Below are 26,696 nucleotides of genomic sequence, written 5' to 3'. Positions count from 1 at the left end.
CTGATGAATTCTAGTCCTGGTTCTGACACTGACTCCTCTCTGAGGCCTTGGGCATTTCATTTATCATCTCAGCCCATTTGGCAACCATTATTAAGGGTACAATATCTGACTAACAGAAAAAACCAAGATGCTTATATAGTAGTTTTGGAAATCACTTTGAATTCCTCAGATTAAAGCAGCCCAGCAGTGCAAAGAGTTGATGATCATTTGAGATATTCAATAAGGAGGTAGACATCGATGTTCTGGTCTTTTCAAACTTTCATGACCTTTCTGCAGCTTCCACTTCCAGGAACAATCCCCAAGTCCTCATCTGTCAGCCCCCAAAAGCTACAGGAAGAACCCGGCCAATGAAAAGCAACATTTTCCGAAGAGCAGTAAAGATCTCGCACATTAAGAAAAGCAAACCCTTCTCTGATAGGACAGTCCCGGGTGGGTAATAAGCAGCTCACAGGCCGGATCTGGTTCATCAAGGTTAGCCCCTGGAAGGCAGCCAGATGCTTAAAGGATCTGTATGTCTGTAGGTACAACTGCTCGCAGCTCCCACGGTTTGCTGTTCCCAGCCAATGGGAGCCGTGGGAAATGGCACAGCCAGGCCACCACTTCTCGCAGCTCCCATAGGCCAGAAACAGTAAACTGTGGCCAACAGGAGCTCGAGCAGCTGTACCTGCCAATGTGCAGGTAAATAAAATGTCTGGCAGCCCGCCAGGGACAAACTCCGGTGAATCGTGTCCGGCGCATGGGCTGCTTATTGCGCACCCCTGGGCTAGTGACATTATAAACGAGCCTGAACTAATATTCCCAAAGTTTTTGCCTCGGGCCCAGAGCTATTTCCAACAGAAACGTCCACATTTTTCCCTTGCTTGTTCTTTGCCTCTCTAGGTAAAACCTGTGCATATTAATCCTTGCCAAGGCACCAGTCTTGTGAACATGTGTGTGAGTAGCACTAGTGCCATGCACTAGTGAACATGTGTGTGAGTAGCACTAGTGAACGGGACACCTCGCCTAGATAAAGTTAATGCATGAGTCTCTCTGCAAGATTGGCGCCCACATGAATACAGAACCGCAAGCCATTTGCTTATCAAGGGTCCATTGCTATTCTGGAAGAGGTATTATAGAGCTATAAAGAGTCAAGGCAGATTCCCACAGATAAGAGCAAATAAAAAAACCCAAATCAAGAATAGTGTGTGGGTAAGAAATGAATTAAAATTGCTCTTGTGTCCTTTTATTCTAGCAGGAGGAGGTGTGCTTTTCTAAACAGTTGTTAAAGGCATCCTCTGTTTGATCATGCATTAAAATCACTATTTTCTTTCTCTCTGATATAGAAATTGCCAGTAGATTGCCCCAAAGCATGGTGCCTTTTCAATCCTTTTTAAAGGGGAGTTTCAAATCAATGTTTACAGCAAGATAAACACCTGCTTTCAAGGCAATTTTGATCCTCTAAATATTCTGTTTCTACAGTAAGTGTCCTCTCTGAAGCCAATTACCATTTCTGACTGGCAAAAAGCGTATTCATAGATTTTCATGGTTGTTCTTAATAAATAAGCACATGCAACTGAGTAATCAACTCCACGCTTTCCAAACAATTAATATTCCAAGCAGGGGCCCGATCCAAAACCCAGTGAAGTCAACTGAAAGACTCCCATTGATCTTCACTGTGCTTTGGATCATCTGGTTTTTCTCCCTCCCCACCCAAAAGCTGCAATTTAGAATGCAAAATAGATACTAGAAAGGGTTACTGGAATGAGCAGGCACCTTGCTGGAATGAGGCTTAAATAAATGTCTATAACATTTTATTTAAAACAGAAAACCTCCCAAGATACAATCGTCATTTAAAAAAAATATTTTCATACTGAAATTTCGCGTCCGGCTCCAAGCCCTCCTTCCCCACCTCAAAACATGGCTCTGGAGAAAGCAAGGGATGAAAAACAAATCCAAACCATTCTCTTCCATTTACAATGTAAAGGGAATCTGCAAAATCAGAGGCAAATCGCATGGGAGATACAGACAATAGCACAGACAACAGCACTGCAGAGAGATTTTTCAAATAAATTGGTCCCCAAATGGATTTCTGCATCTAAAAGCCAAGATCTCTTTGAGTTTAAGAGCTCTCCTGTGCTCAGCAAGATACAGGATAATTTAACAAAATGGCAAAGTTTAACACTCTCCCCCGCCCACCCCCCCCCCCCCCCCCGCAGCAAAATGTATTGGTTTTAAATTGAAAATGTTGCCCACCTTTTATATTTTGTAAGGGTTAAATAACACTTTGAATAAGCCCAAACACCTCTTTGAACTAGACCAGTACAATTTCCATAAAGCCCAATAATTTTCTATAAACTTCACAGACATATGGAATCTGTCTACCTGATGGGATTTTTTTAACGTCAATTTCCCACCATTGCGAACACTAGAACAGCTCCAAAGTTGGAGCATTAGTGTCGATGAACCACGGGTGTTTAACCAAGCCTGCTCAGAATAGATCTAGACAGGGCAATGTTTAAAAACCATCAGTTGCTACGGAAGTCTTGTCTATACTAATACTACCATTGCCGGGAGTGGGAATTTTTTGCTACAAAACTTTAACGCACCATGGTAAAAAAAACCTCCTTTTGTCTGATGAATGTATCATCTAAATAAGGCAACACACATCAAAATCCCATTCAGCTCTTGGCTCATCATTTTCTTTCCATTTTAAACCCATTTTAATCATTATTTCATTATGGCAAGATTAAAAAGAAGCAGTTCAGAATCACCTAAAGATGTAATGGTCTATAGAGGCAGAAAGTTTAATGGTACCCACACGGCCAAGCAGGAAACCTCAATCTGGTCAGGCAGCCCTAGCAATGATGTAAAACTCTTTATTTACTCTCTGTGGCAGAATGTATGCGTGTAATTCCAATCTCAGGGCCTCCCGATGCTGTACCCTACCTGTGGTCCAGAAACACATTTCAGAGACAGGCTGAGCAACGGAGGTTGAGATCAGAAAGCAGCCAGGTGGGAGAGAGCTGTCCATTCTCAATGCTTTTTATCAGAACACCGCCTAATCTAGACACAGAGGCCATGTCTACACGACTGGAAAGATCAATGTTGCTGCAGTCGATTTTCCAGGGTTCAATCTAACGAGTCTAATGAAGACCTGCTAATTCGAAGTGGGAGGGTGCCCCGGTTGACGCCGGTACTCCTGCTCCTCAGGAGGAGTAAGGGAAGCCAACAGGAGCGTATGCACCCGTTGACCTCCTGCTGTGTGGACGGTGATTTAAGATACGACGACTCCAGCTGGAGTTGCGTATCTTAAGTCGACTTTCCCCTTTAGTGTAGACGTGCCGAGAGAGTATGATTCTAACTGAATTACACCGGTGCAAAGTCAGAGTAACACCAACGAGGTCTGTGGCGTTACTTTATATTTACACATACGCACACGAGATCAGAATTCAGTCCCAGGCTCAATAATTCATTATTTACCAGGCTAATCTTACTCCTCCCCTCAGAAAGTGATAGGTAAATCTTGGACCATGTTACCATTATACTAACGACAATGACTTTTTGGTATGTCTAATCACCTTCCACCCAGAGGATCTCACAGAGATTTTACATACTAGTAGCTTCACAACTACTCTATGAGGCAAGAGATATTTATCTTACGTTACATAAAAGGAAACTGAGGCCCGGCCATTCAGGGTTCAGTTTTCAAAGGTTTACATTGCAAATATAGGCACAAAAGGGCTGCTGATTTGCATGCAAAAATATTATCACCATGGTCAAATCCATAGCTACTGAATGCACAAGTAATTTGTTTTGCATCTAATTTCATGCAGTTACAGTAAACTTCCGATAATCCGGCACCTTTAGGACCCAGGGGGTGCTGGATTATCAAATATGCCAGACTATCAGAAGGGGGGGCTATGAGGGGTCTGGAGTGGGGTGGGAAGGGATGCCACTCCGGACCCCTCATAGCCCCCCCTTACAATAGTCCGGCTCTGCCCCTGGCGTCCCTGATTCAGCTGCTGCTGCTGGTCAGTTTCAGCAGCAGCTGAATCGGGGATGCCTGCAATAGAGCAGCTGGGGTGCTGCCGGGTTGGTCCCGCAGCCCCGAGGGGCAGTGCTATGAGACCAACCCAGCAGCACCCCAGCTGCTCTGCTCCTGGCTTCCCCGATTCAGCTGCTGGTCAGTTTTAGCAGCATCTGAATGGGGGAAGCCTGTCCGGCTGCCCCAGCACTTCCGGGTTCCTGGTGGTGACGGACCATCAGGAGTCCCGGAGCATTGGATGCCGGACTAATGGAGTTTTACTGTACCACCCTGGTGCTCAGAAATCACATCTGCATGCTCAACCGAGGAACATATTTATATGCTTAATGTATTAAAAATCAGCCTCTCAAGTGACATGTTCATGCTCACAAAAAACAACTGTACAGATTTAGACACAGTCTGGCTTCCTGTCTACGCCATTAACACACGAGACCATCCTTCCACCTCTCCTTATGACAGCTGGGGGCCGTCTGGCTGCAATACTGACTGCCAAGCTGTGCTTGAGCGGGGAAAGCTGTCGTTCAGGCAGTGCCATGATGAAACATACCCTAAGCCCCAAGGACTGCTTCATAGATCACGAGGCCAAAAGGGACCAGCGTGCTCATCTAATCTGACCCCTCCCCCGCACGTCGCAGGCCAGAGAACTCCCCCAAAACAATTAGCAGCATTTTAAGGGAGAAAGAAAATCTAATCCTGATTTTAAAATGGTCAGTGATAGAGAATCCACCACAACCAATGTTCCCTCTAATCGTTTCTATCCATGTGTGGGTTTTTTTCCATTTACGAGTGGGATGCATTTTTTTATGTGCACTCTACCGTGTCTGAATGCGCACCATCAGTAGAAACAAAAAACCTAGCAGTGGGCGCTGAGCTAATCAGCTGGGTGGCATTTGAATCTCCCTGAAGCAGCTACACAAGCGCACTGCTGAACACTGATCACAACCCTGGGTAAATTACTCCAATGGCAAATTAGTCATCGTTAAAAATTTACACCTTATTTCCTGCCCGAATTTGTCTAGCTTCAGCGTCCAGCCGATGGATCGTGTTAGGCCCGTCTCTGCTAGAAAGAAGAGCCCATTAGTAAATACTCATTCCCCACGTACAGACTAATCCAAGGAACCCTTAACTTTCTCTTTGTTATCGGTACAAAGGCTGGGCTCTTTGCATCTATCACTATATACCGGTTCTCTAATCCTTCCAACATTCTCATGGCTCCTTTCTAAGCTCTCCCCAATGGATCAGCATCCTTGGATTGCAGGCATCCGAACGCAACACAACATTTCAGGAGCTGTAGCACCGCTGGGGACTGCTCCGGCTTGCTTTGTAAACAGTGTGAAGCAATCGCTCCTAAAATGCTGTCCTGAAATATTTAGAGCATTACATTTCACAATTGCCCGAGACGTAACCCGGTGCTAGTTAGCGCTCAGATACTCCCATGAAGACAGACATAGGATAGGCCCATTTTTATACACGGTACATCTACACTAGCCCCATAGTTCGAACTAGGGAGGCTAATGAGGGCGACCAAAATTGCAAACGAAGCACAGGATTTAAATATCCCATTCCATGAGGTTTAACTGTTAATTCGAACTAAGGGGTTTATCTTAGAATCATGCTTCTCTGCCGAGCGTAGATGCGGGCAGTTATTCCGGGCTAGTCAGTTTCCAAAATGGCGACCGCCTGGGAACATGCTAATGAAGCGAGGGATATTTAAATCCCGCACTTCATTTGCAATTTCGGTCGCCCTCATTAGCCTCCCGAGTTCGAACTAGGGGGCTAGTGTAGTTGTACCCATAGGGAAGTATCACCCCAGATTAGGGGGGGTTGATTAGCTCCCTTTGGGGCGTAAACTGGGCCACACAGCTGTCTTCCGAATGGGATGCTCTCTCCAGGAGGGGGAAAAAAAAAGCGCTGATGGGTTACAACTTTGTTCTGCTGTAGAGTGGGCAACAAATCATGTCTCGATTTGGCCTCAGGTCACTGTTGTAACAAACGAGGTGGTTTCAATGTTGCTGCTGGAATTTTTAAATCTGTATGCAAAATGCAAACGAGTAAAAATGGCAGCAATAATTCCACTGTGTCAGACAGCCAGATGTGGCCATTAGTGACTATCACGCTTAGGTCTATGCAGTCACACACCTCAGTGGTGTTATGATCCTGGCCTCCATTTACCCCTCAGCCTTTGCAAAGCAGTGAGGCTTTGCGTCTTATTTTAAAACTCTTACCGTGTCAATCAGTGTGTCGAGCTTCCGGTGACGTTGCTCATGGCCCAAGGGCATGAACTGTAAGGCTTTCCATCGCTAAGCCATCCTCTCTGGCCTAAGCTCTAGGACTGAAATAACTAGATTTCCTAGAAGCCTGCATTCACATCCCAAGAGGATCACCTCCACCCCTCCCCCTACAGAGGCGCACACATTCAAAACCTTTCTTCAATGGGGACCTTCAAGAGGAAGATCTTGTCTGCGCTGCCTCTGTGTTAGATCCCCAAACATGTCTTATCTTATAGCTCGCTCTTATCTAGCACATTTCATCCAGCCAGCTCTGAGCACGTTACAAAGGAGGTCAGGGTCATAACCCAGGTTTACTGGTGGAGAAACTGAAGCACAGAAGAGCGGGTCATGGTGTTACTCTGGGACCTGGCCTAAAATTTCACCTCCTCCACCGCTGATGCCTAATTCCCTCACCATTGGTGCCTAATTTACCATGCATCAGCTGCATTTCAATAGTGCTACATGTATATTGTAGTACATGAAGGGCCTTGGGGTTATTTGTGAATTGTATTACAGTAGCGCCTGGAACACAAGAGTAGAGACAGGGGCTCCAAACACCTGCACATAATGAGAGAGAGTCTCTGTCTCAAAAAGCTTGTCACCCAAAGCATGGGGGACAGTACCATTTATGTATTCAAGTTCCACTGCTGTGGGTTTTGAAAGGTGGAGTGGCTCGCCCCATCTTACAGCTGGGGAACTGAAATACAAAGAGACTGAGTGACAGGCCCATGGTCAGGCAGTATTATCCACGTGGGCACCTGGCGCACAGACTGAGAGGCTTGCCCCCGGATGTGTAATTGTTAGGGATGTCTGAGTCGGTTGACGGTATCTGCTACTCTCAGCAAAGCCGTCTCCCTGGGAGCTGGGTAGGCAGGGGCTGCCCACTTTGCTACCAGGGAGGTGGCTTTACTGCCACCGCAAAACCTCCTTCCTAGGAGCTGGCTTGTGGCCCTGCTCCAGGGGAGGTTTCGCTGTGGGCTCTACAGTATAAAGCTAAGCTTTACACAGGCTGAACCACTCTAGCCCGGCACCCTCGGGACCTGACCGATTCCAAACCAGAGAATTTTACAGATCACGAGATGGCAATATTGTCTAGCCGTATCACCAACACTTCCACTGCTTACTAGGCTGTTAGAGGACAGTTAAAGGTAAATTAGAGGGAAGTCACAGCACAGAACACTGGTGGCTATAAACAAACTTTATGGGACCACGGGAAATTTGGCCATGCCTATGAAAAGTGGACATCCGGCTAACTAAAATCATGCCAGACCGCAGATGTTTCCAGACCAGAGAATTCTGGACTAAAGAGGTTTTCCTCACCTCAAAAAAAAGATATTTTGGCCTTAGAAAGGGTTCAGAAAAGGGCAACTAAAATGATTAGGGGTTTGGAACGGGTCCTATATGAAGAGAGGCTAAAGCGACTGGGACTTTTCAGTATTTAGAAAAGAGGAGACTGAGGGGGGATATGATAGAGGTCTATAAAATCATGAGTGGTGTGGAGAGGGTGAATAAACAAAAGTTATTTATTAGTTCCCATAATAGAAGAACTAGAGGACACCAAATGAAATTAATGGGTAGCAGGTTTAAAACTAATAAAAGCAAGTTCTTCTTCACACAGCGTGTAGTCAACCTGTGGAACTCCATGCCAGAGGAGGCTGTGAAGGCTAGGACTATAACAGAGTTTAAAGAGAATCTAGATAATTTCATGGAGGTTAGGTCCATAAAAGGCTATTAGCCAGGGGATAAAATGGTGTCCCTGGCCTCTGTTTGTCAGAGGCTGGAGATGGATGGCACGAGACAAATCGCTTGATCATTGTCTTCGGTCCACCCCCTCTGGGGCACCTGGTGTTGGCCACTGTCAGCAGACAGGCTACTGGGCTAGATGGAGCTTTGGTCTGACCCAGTACAGCCATTCTTGCACTGCAGTGCTCGCAAGCTAGGTAACTGCGTAACCGCTGAGATTTTTAGCAGTTGCACATTTACCCTATTACAGGATTTTTAACATCCCTAGTAATCATTGTACTTTATTCACGCAGAAGTAAATAGCCCAGTTTGGAATTCCAAGGAAACTTTGAAAAAACACAAATAGGTAAGAAATTATTAGGACTCTAACCCCAAAATCCCACCCAAGCTCTGATTATTATTGCATGTCAGGCAGTCACTTTTAGACACCCAAAGCAAATTCAGGGCCCCATCGTGCTAGGTGCAGTCCCTGCCCCAAAGACAGGAAGAAAATCAGCTGCACGCTAGCCCCATTTTGCAGCTGGGGAACTGAAGTACAAAGAGACTGAGTGACAGGCCTACGGTTAAGCAGGAATTTGGGGCGTAGCCAAGGAACTGAACTCAGAACTCTTGACGAAAGGGGTAGAAAATCAGGCACTTTAGGATGGTTCTAGGAAGCCATGCTGGCCAGCAAACACCGCGTAAACCTTACATTTGACAGAACGACCTGCCAGTGTGCACTTAGGTCCCCTGAAACCATTCCCCCTTTCAAAGCTCACAGCAAGGTAATCTCAATAAATCAATTCACCCCCCACAATTTGGAGCCTGTGTTCCATGTTTCCAGCCATCTCGGTTTATACACGGAAAAGGTGGCGAAACAGCTGTTTCCAACAGGGGCTGTTTGCGGCTTGACCCTTTTTCACAGCCATGCTCCCGCAATCCCAACTGCTACTCCAGTGGCATATTCATGAATCAAATCAACAGCATCCAGATGCTGGCAGAAAGCAAACTTGTAATACACAGGGATCTGCTGTGTCCCTGGATAAATCTGCCCACTGCATTTATTCACCGCCTTGTATCCATTCCTGGCTACACAGTGTGTGTGTTAAACTGATAGTGCACCCGCTAATGGAAACCTCGGAACACGAGAGATGACAGCACCACATGATTCCAATGTAACCGTGCTGGTCCAGTCTCTCCCCCATCATCACACTCATTCATGGTTTTGAGATGCAACTCCAGCAGGCATTCAGGTACTCGGCAAACACATAGAGACTCAAACACCGGCTTCTAGTAACAATGGGTATGCCTGGCATCACCCGTCCTCAAAGGAGCAATAATCCCAATGGGTTAACAGACAGCAAATGTCTAGGCCTCCATCTGGCAACGGCCGCACAGTTAACTTGTGGAACTCCTTGCCAGAGGATGTGGTGAAGGCCAGGACTTTAACAGGGTTCAAAAAAGAGTTGGATAGATACATGGAGGTTAGGTCCATCAATGGCTATTAGCCAGGATGGGTAGGAATGGTGTCCCTAGACTCTGTTTGTTTGGAAATGGGTGACAGGGGAGGGATCATGTGATTATTACCTGCTGTATTTCCTCCTTCCGGGGCATCTGGCATTGGCCACTGTTGGCAGACAGGATGCTGGGCTAGATGGACCATGGATCTGACTCAGTCTGGCCGTTCTTATGTTGTTAAGTGTGTGATTTTACTCACACCAGCCGTCACATCAAACTTCAGGGGAAAAGCTCTCATGAACAAAGCTACACACATGCAGGATCGGGGCCCTGGCGAGCAGACAAAAGAACCAAAGAAACCAAGTGCGACGTGTTTCACGCCGCCGACAAAAACCTAACGCAGCAAATTTGATCTGCCGGATCCGACCTTCCCCCGCAGACTGTAATCAAGAGGCCACATAAAACAGCACAAAGGCCTCCAAAAATTGATTTTTGCACTCAGCCAGGTTTGCATTAACACAAAAACGTCTCCCTCACCACGCCTGGCGTCCACCACAAAATCTCTCATTCACACAGACCTTGGACCTCTTCCCCAAGAGGAGGGAGAGATGTGCTTTGGTTTTATTTTAACATCAGCATCCTAGCACATGTGCCAGCACGAAATGCGCACCAGACTGAAAGACTAGCTTCTCGCAGACAAGTCACCTGCAAAACGAGGGGATAAATGGACACAAGGTTACACTGCCATGGCCACCTGGCTCACAAGATCCCTGGGAGAAGGTATTGTGAATGTGAAAGGTGTCAGGGCTTGTTAAATGTTAATAAGATTCAATAATTAGCCTCTTGCATAGAAACAGGAACAACAGTGGCTTAATTATGAAATATTTACATCTCTAATTAGAAACATCTATTTGAGGGCAAAGAAAATGTCATCACAGCCAAGTGAATCACAGCAAGGTATCGCCACAAGCAACAAACAAAAGAAGTGCTTTTCTACACAAAGCACAGCCAATCTGTGGAACTCCTTGCCGAGGCGTGGTGTGATAGCCCAAAGTACAAATGGGTTCAAAAAAGAACTGAACACATTCATGGAGGACAGGTCTCTCAGTGGCTATGAGCCATGATGGTCAGGGATGCAAGCCCATTCTTGGGGTGACTCTATAAACTCCTCTCCCCCATTGTCGGCTTCTGGTGGTCAGGAGTGGATCACTCCAAATTACCCCAATCTGTATACTAGGGATGTAAAATCCTGTTTAACCGGTTAAATGGGAGCAAGCGGGGAGGCCACTCCAGCTGCTACATACGGGGGTGGGGGCTTCAGCCAGACTAGAGCATCTCCCTTTCTCCCCCAGCACCAGTTAACCATTACCATTAAGAGTGAGGGTTACCAGTTACACAATGAACCATTAACATCCCTTCTGTATACTCCCCACGAAGCTCTAGTATAGGCCACCAGGACAGGACAGAGGGAAAGCAGACCATGGTCTGAGTAGCCGTTCTGTTCTTAGGTGACACTTTTACATGGGGGCGATATCACGCTCTCGCAGCAAGAAGAGGTACCTGTTCGTAAATCCAGGACTCTCTGGTCCAGTAACATCAGTGGTCCGGCAGGACAGGACTCCTGGCTGCCCTATTTGCCCCAGGACAGGGCTCGCCGGTCCCTGAATGGGACTCAGGTGGGGCAGAAGTGGGGCCGTGGCGGCTGGAGAGCTCCGACCCTGGAGAGCCCCAGCCGGCTGGCAGCAGCATGCCAGAGCCCAAGCCCTGTAGCAGCAGGGCTGGAGCCTTGTGGCAGTATCCTGGGAGGCCAGTGGCAGGGAACCTCCCCTCATTTGGGACGGGTCAGGTCCCGAGGGTGCCGAACTAGGGAGGTCCAACCTGTACTGCTGCTCATCAACACTGAAAGCCGGTATTTCAACCTGGGCCCAATCCAACACGGCGCTGAGCGCCCTCAATTCCCACCAGCCCCAAGGGAAATGGCTCTCTCATCGTGAAAACCTGACATCCCCTGCCTTGCCACGTGTACGGCTCATCACCATGCGCTGGAGGCTGCAAACCAAGATCTCGTTCCCTTGTACCGCGCGCACGGGCCTCTCGCTGCGGCGCCAGAGTATCTAACAAACCCCACGGCACCTAAGTCCCTGGCAACAGCTGGAGCTGAGGCTGGGGCCAGAACAGGGCCAGAGCTCCCTGCTGTGCGCCGCCCCCCAACACGGGACTCCCAGCTGAGTGCCCCCCCTCACACTGCACTCCTGCCCCACTGCCAGACCTCCCTATTCCTGGGCTCTGTGGTCCAGGTCAACACAGGAAGTGTCTGACCCTGGCAAGCTGCTGAGCACCTCCTGAAGTCAACAAGACGGAGGGCATGTTACATTGGGCAGGGTCGGGTCCCTAACGAAATGCCAACTTCCTATTCATCTCAGCAGCAGGCAGACGCGTGCGAGGTACCTCTCCTTGCAGAGTCGGCCACACTTGCGGGATTGCAGGCTTGCCCAGGGCTGTCCACACAAGTTACCTGGGCCCCATAGGCTGCTGCTGTCTCTGCTTGCCTCTTCCTAGAACAGTAACTCACAGACACCCCTATTTGTCAGGGTGGGTGCGGGGCGGAGGTGTGGAGAGAATTACTGCAATGCCATGCCCTTGCATAGACTTTCCGAACTCCTGTGAGTAAAATAGGTAAATCAGTTTGCAGAGACCTCAACAGCCGTAAGAGGCTTTTTTTATACCTTCCCCAGAGGAAAAACCACCACTTTGTGAGGATCTGGCTCCACGACTCCCCGCAAACGAACGAAGTAATTCACCAGCGTAAGCTGCACTTCCCCTTCGCATGATAAACGACGTCTGTTGTGAGCGAGACGAACGCCTCCAGGTCAAGAGGTAATTAGAGCCAGTCTGGCGTCCAGGCGCTAGCGGTCTGGAAGTGAACTAATTCCCTCGCAGACTGCCAGGGGCTGCTGAAAATGAGACTCGCTCGGATGCTGATTGAGTGGTCAAATCTCTGAAGTCCCCCCCGCCACACACCCCCACCCCCACACAGAGTTTCTTTGCATTGTCATTGTCAGCCACTGCATGCCACACCCCTTCGTTCCTGGGACCCTAAGGGCTACCTCACGACTACGGGTTGGACCTCCCTAAACCGAGACTCCTTGGTCCAGCAACATCCGTGTGCCAGTGCCTGGACCACAGAGCCCAGGAACAGGGAGGTCTGGCAGTAGGGCAGGAGTGCAGTGGGGGGGGGGGGGGCACTCAGCTGGGAGTCCCGTGTTGGGGGGTGGCGCACAGCAGGGAGTTCTGGCCCTAGTGGCTAGGGAGCTCTGGCCCTGTTCTGGCCCCAGCCTCAGCTCCAGCTGTTGCCAGGGATCTCTGGCCGTGGCCCCAGCTGCGGAGCACCAGCTCTGAAGCTAGGTGGCTGCCAAGCTCCTGGCTGCCACTGGGGCCAGAGCTCCACAGCCGCCTGGCTCTGCAGACGGGGACAGAGCCCTGCAGGGCCTTCACAGAGGGGAAAACCAAGGACAGTCACCCAGCAAATCAGCCGCAAAACCAGGAGTGAAATTAAGTCTCCCGATTCCCAGTCCTGCAGCTTCACCCTTTGAACAGGATATAGTAAGAGTCCTGCCCTGAGGAGCTCACACTCAAAGCAAACAGACATCGTAAGGGTTATAGTCCCCATTTTCCAGGACGGAACCGACACATCGAAATTAAGTGACTTGCTCAGGGTCACAGAAGTGGTCAGTAGCAGAGCCAAAGCCTGCCCACGGAGCTGCTGTACCTCAGTCCAGCGCTTTATCCACAAGGCCACTCTCATTCTCTCTTGTGAAAGCATAAAGCGAACACAAAAGCTAGCAGCCCAAGTGTAGGGAGGGGCCGATATGCAAAATCAGGCAGCGATAGCTATCTGTATGCAACAGCTTTGCTCTGCAGCCAGAGATTTAAACATGTTTTCAAACTCCGAACAAAGGGGTAAGGTTGAAACTCTTCAGTCCCCCTCTGGTTTAGTCATGTGGCTAAGCAAAGACGCCTGCTTCTCCCAGGACTGTCACATGCGGAACGGCGCCATCGCAAGCAAACTCCAACCAAAGGCCCGGCCTTTCCAAGAGCCAAGGTGGATGGAACAAAGCGAGGGAATGGCATTAAAACGTGACGGATGTTGCTGTCCTGGGCGGGTGGGGAAAATAAGCCACAGGGTTGGTCCTGGTGGAAAACAACAATGCACAAAACCAGCCATGCTGCAAAAGTTGATCAGTGACAAAGGTCTGCTGTTTTGCCCGCTGAGAGTTTGTCTCTTATTTTCTGGATACATGCCCTCCGGGAGTCACACCGCAGCTCCACCTGTGCTAGCATATGCACCGAGAGAAATAACCCCACAGCCCACAAAGACAGACCGGAAGACAGCTGGGCCATCCCGCAGCCACACAAAGAACCAAACCAGGTCGGAGCAAATGCCGCTCCCCCTGAAGTCAACAGGGTTAATTTTGGAAGATCTCACTTACTTGATTTGCTCCCACGTCCTGGTGGCCAAATGCAGGACCCAGAGATCCTTGTAGTGGTAAAACTGCTCTCCATTGGGAGAAGCAAACTCTCCCCCGAATATCCATAGCTGCCCACCACCCTGGGGCACCGCTGCAGCCTGCCAGGAGAGAGAGAGAGAAAGCACACAGTCATACCGCCTTTACATTCTTGAGTTCCTGGTGATGTACCCAGTCAAACACAAAGCTGCTTCTGGAATTCGATGCAGCACACACGCTGCAGCAACGATGGCTGCACGACATGTCTACGGGTAGCTCTTAAGGGCTGGAGTTTAAACTCTGGAGTTTAAACTCAAAACTGCTCATTGTCCACAGTGCATTTCTGATACACCCTTCACCACAGCACTGCCAGCTCTGTGCATCTGGTTCACCTGGGAACATTCACTGGGGTTTATCTTTCAGAATAAATGTTTCAAATCTCTCCCACCAGGAAGAGGGGAAGCAATGTCATGCCGAAGACTAGCATTGGTCAGCATCTCTCCAGTCATTCAAGCCCTAGTCATGCTCCCCGTAGGCTGAGGATGCATCCACCTAGTAAAGTTATTTCAGAATAACGGCCGTTCCATTATTTTGAAATAATTTAGAAAATAACGGACAGCTTATTCTGACTTCTGTAAGCCTCGTTCCACGCAGAATAATGCCTATTACGAAATAGCTATTTCAGAACAGGGGCTGTGTAGATGCTCCACTGCGGCTATTTCGAAACAGCTCCCCACTACGGCCATTCGAAGTTATACCTGCTGGGGCTCTAAATCGAGATAGCACGTCTACATTAGGGAAGCCTGTCTTGGATCAATTTTGAGGCTTCCCTGCAGTGTAAATGTGCTATTTCGAAATAAGCTATTTCAGAATAACTATTCTGGAATAGCTTATTCCGAAATAACTGCAGTGTGAACATAGCCTAAGTGTCCGGGCAAGACAGAGAGAATGGTTCCTGCCTTCTTAGCTGTACGTAACATGCCACAAAAGGGTGGGCAAGCTCATGAAAGGAACAAGCATGACAGAAAAGATGGTCGAGTTGCCTGAGAACTAGCCTAGGACTTGGGAGACCCAGGCTCAAGTCCCTGCTCTGCCACAGACTTCTTGTATGACCTCAGGCAAGTCACTTAGCTTCTTTGAGCCTCGGCTCCCAAGCTGTAAAATGGAGACGATAGCAGTGCCTTCTCTTTCCAGGGAAGTAGACAGACAAAACTTAATATTAATTTGACACAACTGACCCCTTGTACAGGATGTTTTTCACCCAATGTGCAATATATAAATAACACCGTTCACTAGTAGATTACCCACAGATTGGGGCCCAAACCAAAAAGCCAAATCCGTACCTTCCCCAAATCTGCAGGTTTAAGAAATAAATCTTACTTTCTAGCAAGTGCAGAGGGAACACACAATTCTTGGTCTCGGGGACAATTTCACTGGTTATAGGTAAGCAGCAGAACCAAGAGACGGCAGAAGAGGGTTGAGAGGATTAAAAAAGAGAGGAGCTCACAATGAAAGGATGGGGAGAGAGGAGACGGACTCCCAAGAGCTCAGTGTGACTGAAGTAAGTGGGTAGGGAGAAAGAGAAACAGAAAGAAAGAGACACACAAAACATGGAAGGAAACCCAACTGAATGTGCATTCGCTAAGGGAATGTCTACACAGCAGCGTTATTTTGGAATAACTGATGTTCTTCTGAAATAACAAAGAGCGTGTCTACACAGCAAGCCGTTATTTCAAAATAACGTTGAGCTGGAGGACTTCTTCCTCCGACTCCTGTAACCCTTATTTCACGAGGAGTAAGAGAAGTTGAAGGAAGAGTGTCAGTGCCAAAAGACAAATTAAGCTATTTCAACTTCAGCTATGCAATTGACGTAACTGAAGTTGCGTAGCTTAATTTGACTTTGCCCTGCTATGTAGACATGCCCTAAGATGGCTAGGATCTCTGGAAAATGATACATTAAAAACAAACACTTCTGTATGGCTGTGTCTAGACTGGCAAGTTTTTCTGCAAAATCATCTGCTTTTGCGGAAAAACTTGCCAGCTGTCTACATTGGCCGCTTGAATTTCCGGAAAAGCACTGACGATCTCATGTAAGATCATCAGTGCTTTTCCGGAAATACTATGCTGCTCCCATTTGGGCAAAAGTCTTTTTCCGAAAGACTTTTGCGCAAAAGGACCAGTATAGACAGCACAGTAGTGTTTTCCGCAAAAAAGCCCCGATTGCGAAAATGGCCATCGGGGCTTTTTTGCGGAAAAGCGCGTCTAGATTGGCCACGGACACTTTTCCGGAAAAGCATCCTGCCAATCTAGACGTGCTTTTCCGAAAATGCTTTTAACGAAAAACTTTTCCGTTAAAAGCATTTCCAGAAAATCATGCCAGTGTAGACGTAGCCATGTGTATTTCTAGCACCCTAATCGATGTATGTAGATCAGATACAAAACTAGGATAATCTCTCCTAGGGATCTAAGCGACTAGTCAACTACCCGATAAGCATAGGCAGGGACAGAGGAGCAGCGGGGAAAACAGCACGAGCTGGGACTGAGCAATCCCGGCTCACATTGAATCCCAGACGCTGTGCCTCTGCTGCTTAAAACCCTGGCGGCTCTTACTACATTTAAAAAGCAGAGGCACAGCGTCTGGGACCCAGAACGAGCCGGGACACCTGGCGGCTCTTACTACATTTAAAAAGCAGAGGCACAGCGTCTGGGACCCAGAACGAGCCGGGACACCTGGTGGCTCTTACTACATTTAAAAAGCAGAGGCACAGCGTCTGGGACCCAGAACGAGCCGGGACACCTGGCGGCTCTTACTACATTTAAAAAGCAGAGGCACAGCGTCTGGGACCCAGAACGAGCCGGGACACCTGGCGGCTCTTACTACATTTAAAAAGCAGAGGCACAGCGTCTGGGACCCAGAACGAGCCGGGACACCTGGCGGCTCTTACTACATTTAAAAAGCAGAGGCACAGGGTCAGGTCCCAGACCGCTGCGGCTCTGCTTTTTAAACATAGAAAGAGCCAAAAATCCCAGTTAACAACACAGTCAGTCTTCCCTGTAAGAGGAGCACTTGGGCAGCTGCCCAGGAGAGATTCAGGGGCCACTCAGCTGACTGGCAGAACGCCCACAGCTTCTCACAGCCAGCAACATGTGTTTCTATTGGTGGTGCACATCTGCACATACCTTGGTGCACGTAACAAAATTTATTATGCCCACTGATGGAAAACATTAGAGGGAACATTGATGACGGGACCAGATTTTTAAATCTGAGGTGCATGTAATTGTGAACTTACACAGGCATGAGTCTAATTTACACACACAGATGCTGCATTGAAAAATTATCAACTGGTAGGTAAGAGCTACCTAACTAGCTGTCTGCCTGTGCAAACATATAATTTCCACGGGGATCTGGTGTTTGCAAACAAAAGCTGGGTATGTACAATAGCATGCATGACGCTGGGTGCACCACTTTTCTGTTCACTCCCTCTGGGGCACCTGGCACTGGCCACTGTGACCACTTTGAATATATGGCGGCAGCTTAATTAAAAAGCCACGGTTCTGGCTCGCCAGGCAAAATTCAAACAAAAAATGACATGAGCCCTTGTTTACTGCAATTCCCGCCTGGGCAGTCTGGTAGCAAGATTGCATCATAACAGTGCCACCTGCTGGACGCCGCCCCTTCAAACAGGCAGGATTAGCAGTGCTTGTATGAACAAAAATGTTCCGCCTTTAAAAAGAAAGCCCTAACTCCAGACAATGCAATGCATTTGTTCTCTTAGATTATTTTCCCGGCCTATACATATTTTTCAAGTTACTTTCTCAGATTTATCTTCTGCTTTATCAAAACTGCAGCAACTAGTAACTATGATAAATGTCATGCACAAGAACGGTACGTTAATTTAGTTCCTAGCCCACTTAGAAATGTAAATGCTTTGCTTGCCTGTGTCTGATAAACAATTTAACTGATGAGTACATTAATACTTGTCACATCTACCATCGGGAATATACAACGTTAAATCTACTATATGTTATGAAGAGTGTTTGTTGGTGGATTTGTTTGTGCAAAATAAAGTCATCCTTCCCAATTACCTACAGATACCAATTTTTGCATAAACAATCCTGCCACAAATTAGCAGAATGCACTGCTTTTTACACCAGAATATGCGGGGTGAAAGGTGTCAATAGGTGTTTCTCAAAGTGGTCTGCGGACCCACTCTGAGAAACGGGCTAACTGGCTGCTCCGGTTTGTTTACTTACCAGCATTGCAGCAACAGAGCCTCGCAGCTCCCATTGGCTGTGGTTTGCCATTTGCAGCCAACGGGAGCCGCGAGAAGCAGCGTGACCTGGGCTGCTGCTTGCCACGGCTCCCCGAGGCTGCAAACGGCCAACCGCAGCCAATGGAAGCTGCGGAGCCAGTAAATAAACAAACAGGAGCAGCCTGGTAGCAGCTCTCTCAGAGTGGGTTTCACTCAACGATATCTATTTTAACGTGTTTCTTTGGGGAGATTTTAAAGTTCTTGTAATATAATTTGCCACAAATTGCTTTCTGTTTGATGTAAAGATTGTGGGAAAATGAAGTGTCCAATCCTGCAAGCCCTTACTCCTGGGTGTAGTACCTATTACCACGAGCTAGTGAGGTTACTGTGTGGACATCTCAGCGCAGTAAGTCCTACTCCTTTTAGGAGTTAGCATTTGCAAACAGGCCCTTTCGAGATGAAAGGAAATTTCCAAGAAACCCAAACACTTCTTTTTAGTGTCACACATCCTTGATAATTCTGCCTACCGAAAACGGCAGGGTACTTGTCACCGTGCCAAATGGGAAATGAATCAGTGTTTTAGAATCTTGTTTTCCTGCAGCTCTTTCACCTGGTGGTGTAATTTCATCGCAAACATTTGAGGAAAGGATCAAGCTACCTTTATATTAGTATGGCATCCAGCACAAAAGGGACGGATTCTGTTTGGAGCCTTTGGGCAGTACAGTAATCCAAATATTAAATAATAAGAATTTCACAAGCTATGCAAAGTTGGACTCAGTCAAACCCTGAATAAGACTAGGTCACTGTGGGAAATGGAGTTCCGAGTCAGCAAGTGGTGCTGTTGTAGCCACCACCAGGTGGATTTGAACCTGGGACCTCTGGAGCTGAGTATAGGAGCCTCTATCCTCTGAGCTAAAAGCCCATGGGCTCCCAGCCCCTGCTGTAGAGGTCTCTTGGTCTTAACTGTTGCTGTGGTCTAGGTGCCACTGTATTGGTCAGTGAACCACACTAGGGCTATGTCTACACTGGCGGCTTCTTGCACAAGAAAATCTTGCGCAAGGGTTCTTGTGCAAGAAGTCTTGCGCAAGAACATGTCCACACTGCCATGTGCGAGCTGTGCTTTTGCGCAAGAGCATCCATGGCAGTGTGGACGCTCTCTTGTGCAAGCAAGCTCCGATGGCCATTTTAGCCATAGGGCTTTCTTGTGCGAGAAACCCCTGCCGAGCGTCCACACTGCCCTCTTGTGCAAGAGCTCCTGTGCAAGAGGGCTTACACCTGATAAAAAAGAGCATAGTGCTTGCGCAAGAAGCCCTTTCTTACTACGCCATACTGTAAATTTCCTTGCGCAAGAGCGGGCGGGCAGTGTGGACGCTCTGCAGATTCTTGCACAAGAACAGCTGTACTTGCGCAAGAAGCTGCAAGTGTAGACATAGCCTAGGTGTGTGAGTTACACTGTTCCTCCAGAATCAGCAGCTGAGTCTGCCGTGAAATCTCACAACAGGTTAGGCTGCTGGCTTGCTGAAACCACAGCCTGTCATGCTGACCCATTTTACCTCAGTTTCCTTGTACTGTCCCCATGCTCTGTCTGTCTCCATTTGCCTCCTGTCCTATGCTCAGATTGTGAGCGCTTTGGGACAGGGACTATCTTTGTGTTCTGTCTTTGCACAGTGCCTGACAGGAAAGGCCCCTGGCACATGACTGGAGCTCCTAGGACAATAGTGGGCAACAATTTCTGATTCCAGAATTTTGATAAGTGGTCAAGGGCTTCACTTTCATATGGAAGGGGGTGCAGGGACTGGGATACAGGTGGATGCAGAAGGGGACTGTGATCTAGGGCAAGGGGTGCAGGGCTGGCTAAGAGGTCCAGAAGAAAATATTGGCCTGGGGAAGGGGTGTAGGAGAGGATGCAGGGTCTGTGAGGAAGTTGTGACCAGGCAGGAGGTGGGGGCAGAAGGTTTGGGTGGTGACCTAGGGCAGGGAGTTGGGATGCAAGGAGGGCCTGGGGAGCCAAAGACAGGCTCTGGCTGGGAGGTGCTTATCTAAGCGGCTCCCGGCCAGGAGCCCTGCAGGACTCAGAGGCAGGCTCCCTGCCTGCCACCAGCCCCAGACCACTCAAAGCGGCTGGCTGCTCCCTCTGGCTCTCTGCTCCAGGAGCGGGGGAAGGCTTTGTGCACTGCAACCCCCTGCAGTACAGTCTCTCAGCTCCTATTGGCTGGTTTCTGGCCAACGGGAGCTGAGAAATTGTGCTGGGGGCAGGGGCAGCACGCAAAGCCTCCCTCTTCCCCCAGTTCCCGGAGCAGAGAGCCACAGGGAGCAGCCAGCCACTTAAAAAAGCGTGGGGCTGCTCTCTGTGCCTGAGGGTCCTGGCAGAGTGGCCCATGGGCTGCATTTTGCCCACCCCGTCCTAGGCGCTGATCCTGCATGCCAGCATGATGCCAGCGGCACTGTGCTGCTGCCTTTCCAATGACACACAAAGCCATGGTCCTGACCTCTTGCAGCAATCAGAGATATCTCGTTTGTTTGCTTCGATAAATCAAGTACTTATTCTGGCATCCAGCCCACATTTCATATGGAGCAGTAACACTGCTCCGGTCTATTGCATGTTGCTTTTTGCTTCCGGTCCTAAACTGCTCTACAGAGATGTAAAACCCTGTTTAATCAGTTCACTGGTTAAACGTTATATTTAACCGGTTAATCGCTTTTACATGGGGGGCAGCCAGGCTGGAGCGCCCCCCTGCTGCAGCAAGGCGGACCTGGCCAGGCTGGCACACCGGTTAACCACTGATATGCCTACTTGTAAAAAAATTGCCCCACCATAGCAGTGGATGCTTTTTAGTGCCATTGCAGACCCTTTACCTCTCTTGCAAAGCACTAAGGGCGCTATAGCAGGGCACGGCTTTATTAAGCAGCTTTGGGGACTTTAATCCAACCCATAAATATTCCTTTAAAAGCTCCCTCCCCCCCGGGCAACCATTTGTGGTGCATCAGAGTGTCAGGGTCCACTCTGAGAAAGTTGCTAACGGGCCACTCTAGTTTGTTTCTCTAAAGGCTCTGTAGCCACTAAACCTCACGGCTTCCCCTGGTTCTGGTCCGCATAAGGAGCAGCTGGGTGGCAACTCGTTCACTGCAAGCAATACACTGGACCTAGCCTTCGAGGACAAAGTGAAGTGCAAAGACTGGCCATCTTTGGCAATCTGGCTTCTGGGAATATCACAGTGCCAGGCAGGGATGCTATACAGCCTTAAAACCCCCTGGCCAGGAGGGAAAGAGACATGTGTCTCTGCACCAGAGAGATGGCAGCTAGGAGCTGCAACCCTCGGATGGGGGGGTGCCCTTGGTGGACCATGGGGAAGAAATACAGATACAGTCACCCTGATGCTGTCACACTGTTCATCTGCCAAGGAGAGATGTAAAGGGATGAAAAAAGTAACCAACGAATCATCCAGCTGTACATAGTGCTGCAAGCTCACTTTACTTCAGGGCCGGGCTGTACATTCATGGAGCATTCTACCCCTCTGCCTTCGGTACTGATATAATACTAATCCCCATAGTGCCTCTAGAGGCACAGTTCAGGATGCTAAAGAGAAACATGTGTACGACTCAGTCATTCACGTCATGTGTAATCTGGGACTTTCCCCTCCAGATTCCTCAAGAGGGCTTCGATACCACCAGAGAATCCACCCCAGGTTTTACACGTAAACCACTGCAGACTAGATTAGGACCTGGGGAGTTTATGAAGTGCTGTGTTGATGCCCCTGTGGTGGAGATTACGGATGGGAGCGGGTAACCGTATCACACCATATCGACTGGATCACCTTGTCTTCACGCTTGTCGATACCCTCAGCGAATTCTAATAGATTGGTGAGTCATGATTCCCTTTTACCAAAGCCTTGTAGACTCTTCCCCCAACAAACTGAGTTCGTCTACGTGCCTAATCATTCTGTTCTTTACCATACCTTCAGTCAATTTGCCTGCTACTGAAGTTTGGCTTACTGGCCTGTAATTGCCAGGATAAGTTTGGAGTATTTTTTATATCAGTGTTACATTCACTATCCTCCACTCACCTGGTAGAGGCCGATTTAAGCGATCAGTTAAGTACTTACGGTTAATAGTTTTGCAATTTCATATTTGAGATTTTTAGTACTCTTGGGTTCTACTGACTCACTGTTGTTTAATTCGTCAGTGTATTCCCAAACCTCTTCTATTGACACCTCAGTCTGGGACAACTCCTCAGATTTGTCACCTAAAGGAGTGTCTCAGCTTTGGGGCACTACCCTACATCCTCTGCAGCGAAGACCACTCCAAAGATTTCATTTGTCTTCTCCTCAGGCCTTATCTTGATTACTCTTTGTGCACCTGAGTGGTCCAGTGCCCTAACAGTGTTTGGCAGCTTTACTGCTTGTGATACATTTAAAAACAATTTCTGTCCGCGTCTGGGTTTTTTGCTAGCAACTCTTCAAATTCTTTTTTGGCCTAATTATTATTTTACTTGGCAGAGTTTATGATGCACCTTTCTATTTTCTGCAGCAGGATATGACTGCAAATTTTTAAAAGATGATTTTTTTGCCTATAACGTCCTCTTTTGTGTGGTTGCTTAGCCATGGTCCCCTGACTGCTTTTTTGCTCGTTTGTTACTTGGACTGTACATGGAGTGAGAGTTGTCATTACGGTATTTTTAAATAGTTTCCATACAGTTTGCATGCATTTCACTCTTGTGGCTGTTCCTTTTAATTTCTGTTTAACTAGCCTCTTCAAAGCTTGTCTACACTATGCACCAGATCGAAGGGCAGCAATCGATCCAGTGGGAGTTGATTTATTGCATCTAGTATAGACACGATAAATCGACTGCCGAGCACTCTCCTGTCGACTCTGGCACTCCACCAGAATGAGAAGCACAGGCGGAGTTTACAGGAAAGCATCAGCTGCCGACTTACTGCAGTAAAAACACCACAGTAAGTAGATCTAAGTACACTGACTTCAGCTACGTTATTCATGTAGCTGAAGTTGTGTAACTCGGATCGATGGCCCTGGGTACTGTAAACTAAGCCTCATTTCTGTGCTGTTTTATCTCTACAGTCTATTCTGAGGTGACACATCTCCAGTCACTATGAGGGTGGTGGACTTCCCCCATTATTATTGTGTTTTCTGTTTTTGTAGCCTCTCTTATCTCCCTGCGCACGTCACAATCATCATCACCAGGCTAGTCTGGCGATCTCTAATAGATTTCTACCGCTATACTCTTCATGTTCAAGCACAGAATTTTTATCCACAGAAATTCTATGGTACAGTTTGAGCCATTTAAGTCACGGTGTAGGATCAACCCTCTAACTTCTCAGCACAACAGGCCACGTCTCCACAACAATGTTGGCACAGCTCTGAATTACGACAGTGTTTTAAGTGCTGTTCCATTGCCTGAGAGGCCAAATGCTTTACCTGATGTGCACAGCGCCGGGGAGGAGGACTTGGGATGTCTACTTTACTCCAGCTGTTCTTCCGGATGTTGTAAAAGTACAGCTCATTATACAGGAACGTCTGTGGAGGGAAAAGAAAAATAGATATCGCCAGAGCTCACCATTTAACTTTATCCAACGGGGGTGTATCAAATTCTCAACTACCACAAGCCACTCCTGGGAGATAGTTACCTACTCATTAAACGGTAAGGGAAAAGGTACATGCAAAGTGAAAGCTGACCTACCTCCATGAGATGCTGAAGAAATGACACAGTCCTTTTATACTAAGCAACAACAAGACCAAGCCAGCCTGCCTGGGCTGTGGTGTCACTCTACTCCCATGCTAGGGGATCAAAATACCAGAGGCAGTTTTGGGGTGCAAAGTAACACACATATGGAACCATCCTGTTCCCACCCCATTTGTGAGATGGTCCACTACCATCTCCCTGCCTGCGGTCACCTGCGGCAGGAATGAGCCTCTACCTGCTGTTTGAGGCTCTGCCGTCCCTACCAGGTAACAGTTTAACCATTTAACCTTTTACATCCCTAGTGACTAGGCAACAAATACAAAGTAATGCTGCCTGGAAAAACAACTCCAACTAGGGATGTTAAAATGTGATTATTCAAGTAAATTTCAGCAGTTGCACCCAGGGGGTCGGCCAGGTGGCTTCCCATATGCACCAGCTCCCACCTGCACCCACTCCTCCCCACCCCCCGCTGCTGCCTCTGAATCAGAGGAAGCAGCGGCGGGAGGACAGGGGCTGCGTATAAACCATGCACAGTAACTGATGAGCCCAGGCTTATCAGTTAACTGTGTGTACACAGTTACATTTTCTCATCCCTAATCCCAACTATACATACAAAATGATGGGGTCCAAATTAGCTGTTACCACTCACGAAAGAGACTGTGGAGCCATTGTGGATAGTTCTCCGAAAACACCACTGTGCAGTGGCAGTCAAAAAAGCAACCTGAATGTTAAGAACCCTCAGCGAAGGAATAGCTAATAAGACAGAAAATATCTCTATTCAAATTCTTGATAAGCTCACACGTTGGATATTGTGTGGAGACCAGGTCACCCCATCTCAAAAAAGCCATGTTAGAATTGAAAAAGTACAAAGAAGGTAACAAAATCGATTAGGGATATGGAACAGCTTCCACATGAGGACTGAATTTTCATCTTATAAAAGAGATGGCTAAGAAGGGATATGATAGCAGTCTATGAAATTTTGACTGGTGCAGAGAAAGTGAATAGGAAATGTTATTTACTCCTTCTCATAAACACAAGAGCTAGGGGTCACCAATTAAATTCATAGGCAGCAGATTTAAAACAAAGAGAAGGAAATATTTCTTTACACAACTACAGTCAACCGGTGGAACTCCTTGCCAAAGGAGGGTATGTCTACACTACCACTCTAGTTCGAATTAGGGTGGTAATGTAGGCAACCAGAGTTGCAAATGAAGCCCGGGATTTGAATTTCCCGGGCTTCATTTGCATAAAGCCGGGCGCCGCCATTTTTAAATGTCCACTAGTGCGGCCTTCATGCCGCGCGGCTACACGCGGCACGGACTAGGTAATTCGGCTAGGCTTCCTAGTCCGAACTACCGTTATTCCTCGTTTCACGTGAAACAAGTTCGAACTAGGGTGGTAGTGTAGACATACCCGGAGGTTGTGAAGGCCAAGTCTATAACAGGGTTCAAAAACAAACTAGGTAAGTTCCTGGAGGCTATATCCATCAATGGCTATTAGCCAGGACAGGTAAGAAGCAATGAAACACCATGCTCTGGTTGCCCCTGAGTCTCTGTTTGCAAGAAGCTGGGAGTGGATGACAGGGGATGGATTGCTCGGTTATTGCCGGCTCTGTTCGTTCCCTTTGGGACCTCTGGCAAAGATGGAAGATAGAATACTGGGTTGGGTGGACCATTGGTCTCACTCAGCCTGGCTGTTCTTATGAGTACTATGAAGGTGGTGCTGAGCTGTAATAGACTGAAAGCCAGGGGAAATGACTGAAGGGAGTGGAGTTTGTTAACAGCCAGTGCAGGGATTAGGGTACTGCTGAACCAAAGCCCGGTGACTATAAGCAGACTTGCACTTTTAGGCCCAAGCATGTAAAGAAGGAGAGATTCCCACCCCCAGGAATAGGGTAAATAATCGCTACGTGGAAGGAGGAGCTGTTGAGGGGCTGCCGGTACTTACTAAGGATGTAAAATCCTGTTTAATTAGTTAACCAGTTAAACATTAAGTTTAACCCAGGAGTGGGGAGCCTAAGGTCCGGGGGTGGCTGTGGCCCCCGGTTTGCCTGGCTCTGGCCCCCGAGGCTCAGGGCCCCCCCAGCACTGGGGAGCCTGTGCTGGTGCTCCAGCCCCTCTGCTGCCCCCCTGTCCTCCATGGGGCTAGAGCACACACAATCTACAAGCCTGGGCCCTCCTAGGCTCTGGTGTACGAGGGGAATGCGGGAAGCATCTTTCTTTCTCTTTCTCATTCGGGGGCCATGTCAGGGAGGGCTTGGTTTTTTGTTTTTTTATTTTTGCTTCTCACTTGTGTGCTGCCCCCCCGCCACTGACTTTTCTGTGGGTCAGCAGCCCCCAACCCAAAATCCCTGCCCCTGGCTTAACCAGGTAACTGATTGGCTGTAGTGCCCCCCACCCGCCATGGCCAGGTTAGAACAGCCCCAGTGCTGCAGGCAGGGACAGTTCCAACCCGGCTGCCCCAACCTGCGTGGGCGGGGGGGGGGGGGGAGGAAGGGCTGGCTCCCAGCCTACATGAGCTTGGAGGTTGGGAGTCAGCAGCCCTCCCCTGCTGCTGCTTTCGCCCCCTGTGAGGCTGCCGATTCCCAGCCTCTGCAGGCAGGGAGCCAGCAGCCCCGTGGAGCTGGAGCAACCCAAGGGTGATGTTTACCGGATAACTGATTACCCATTCACATCCCTAGTCCTTACCCCTCTGAGCGAACAGACTCATTTCACTTTCAGAGTGGGGCAAGCGGGACTAACACACAGCACACCAGGAACCAAAGAT

At 48.3% G+C, this 26,696-nt stretch overlaps 1 protein-coding gene across 4 annotated transcripts in view; it reads right to left on the bottom strand.

Annotated features, from left to right (window-relative positions):
* Window positions 1-26,696, bottom strand: part of KLHDC4 (kelch domain containing 4) — a 316,137-nt gene that overhangs the window by 32,708 nt on the left and 256,733 nt on the right. For all 4 annotated transcript variants that reach the window (XM_075939919.1, XM_075939921.1, XM_075939918.1 and 1 more), the window contains 2 exons: window positions 23,666-23,764; window positions 13,965-14,101 (listed from right to left, as the gene is read on the bottom strand). In XM_075939919.1, coding sequence (XP_075796034.1) covers window positions 13,965-14,101; window positions 23,666-23,764 — 236 coding nt within the window. The remainder of the gene's footprint in view (window positions 1-13,964; window positions 14,102-23,665; window positions 23,765-26,696) is intronic.

Source organism: Pelodiscus sinensis, chromosome 12 (genome assembly GCF_049634645.1).
Source record: "Pelodiscus sinensis isolate JC-2024 chromosome 12, ASM4963464v1, whole genome shotgun sequence".
Classification (NCBI taxonomy): domain Eukaryota; kingdom Metazoa; phylum Chordata; order Testudines; family Trionychidae; genus Pelodiscus; species Pelodiscus sinensis.
Note: the sequence above shows the minus strand (reverse complement) of the source record. Positions and strands in the feature narration are given on the sequence as shown.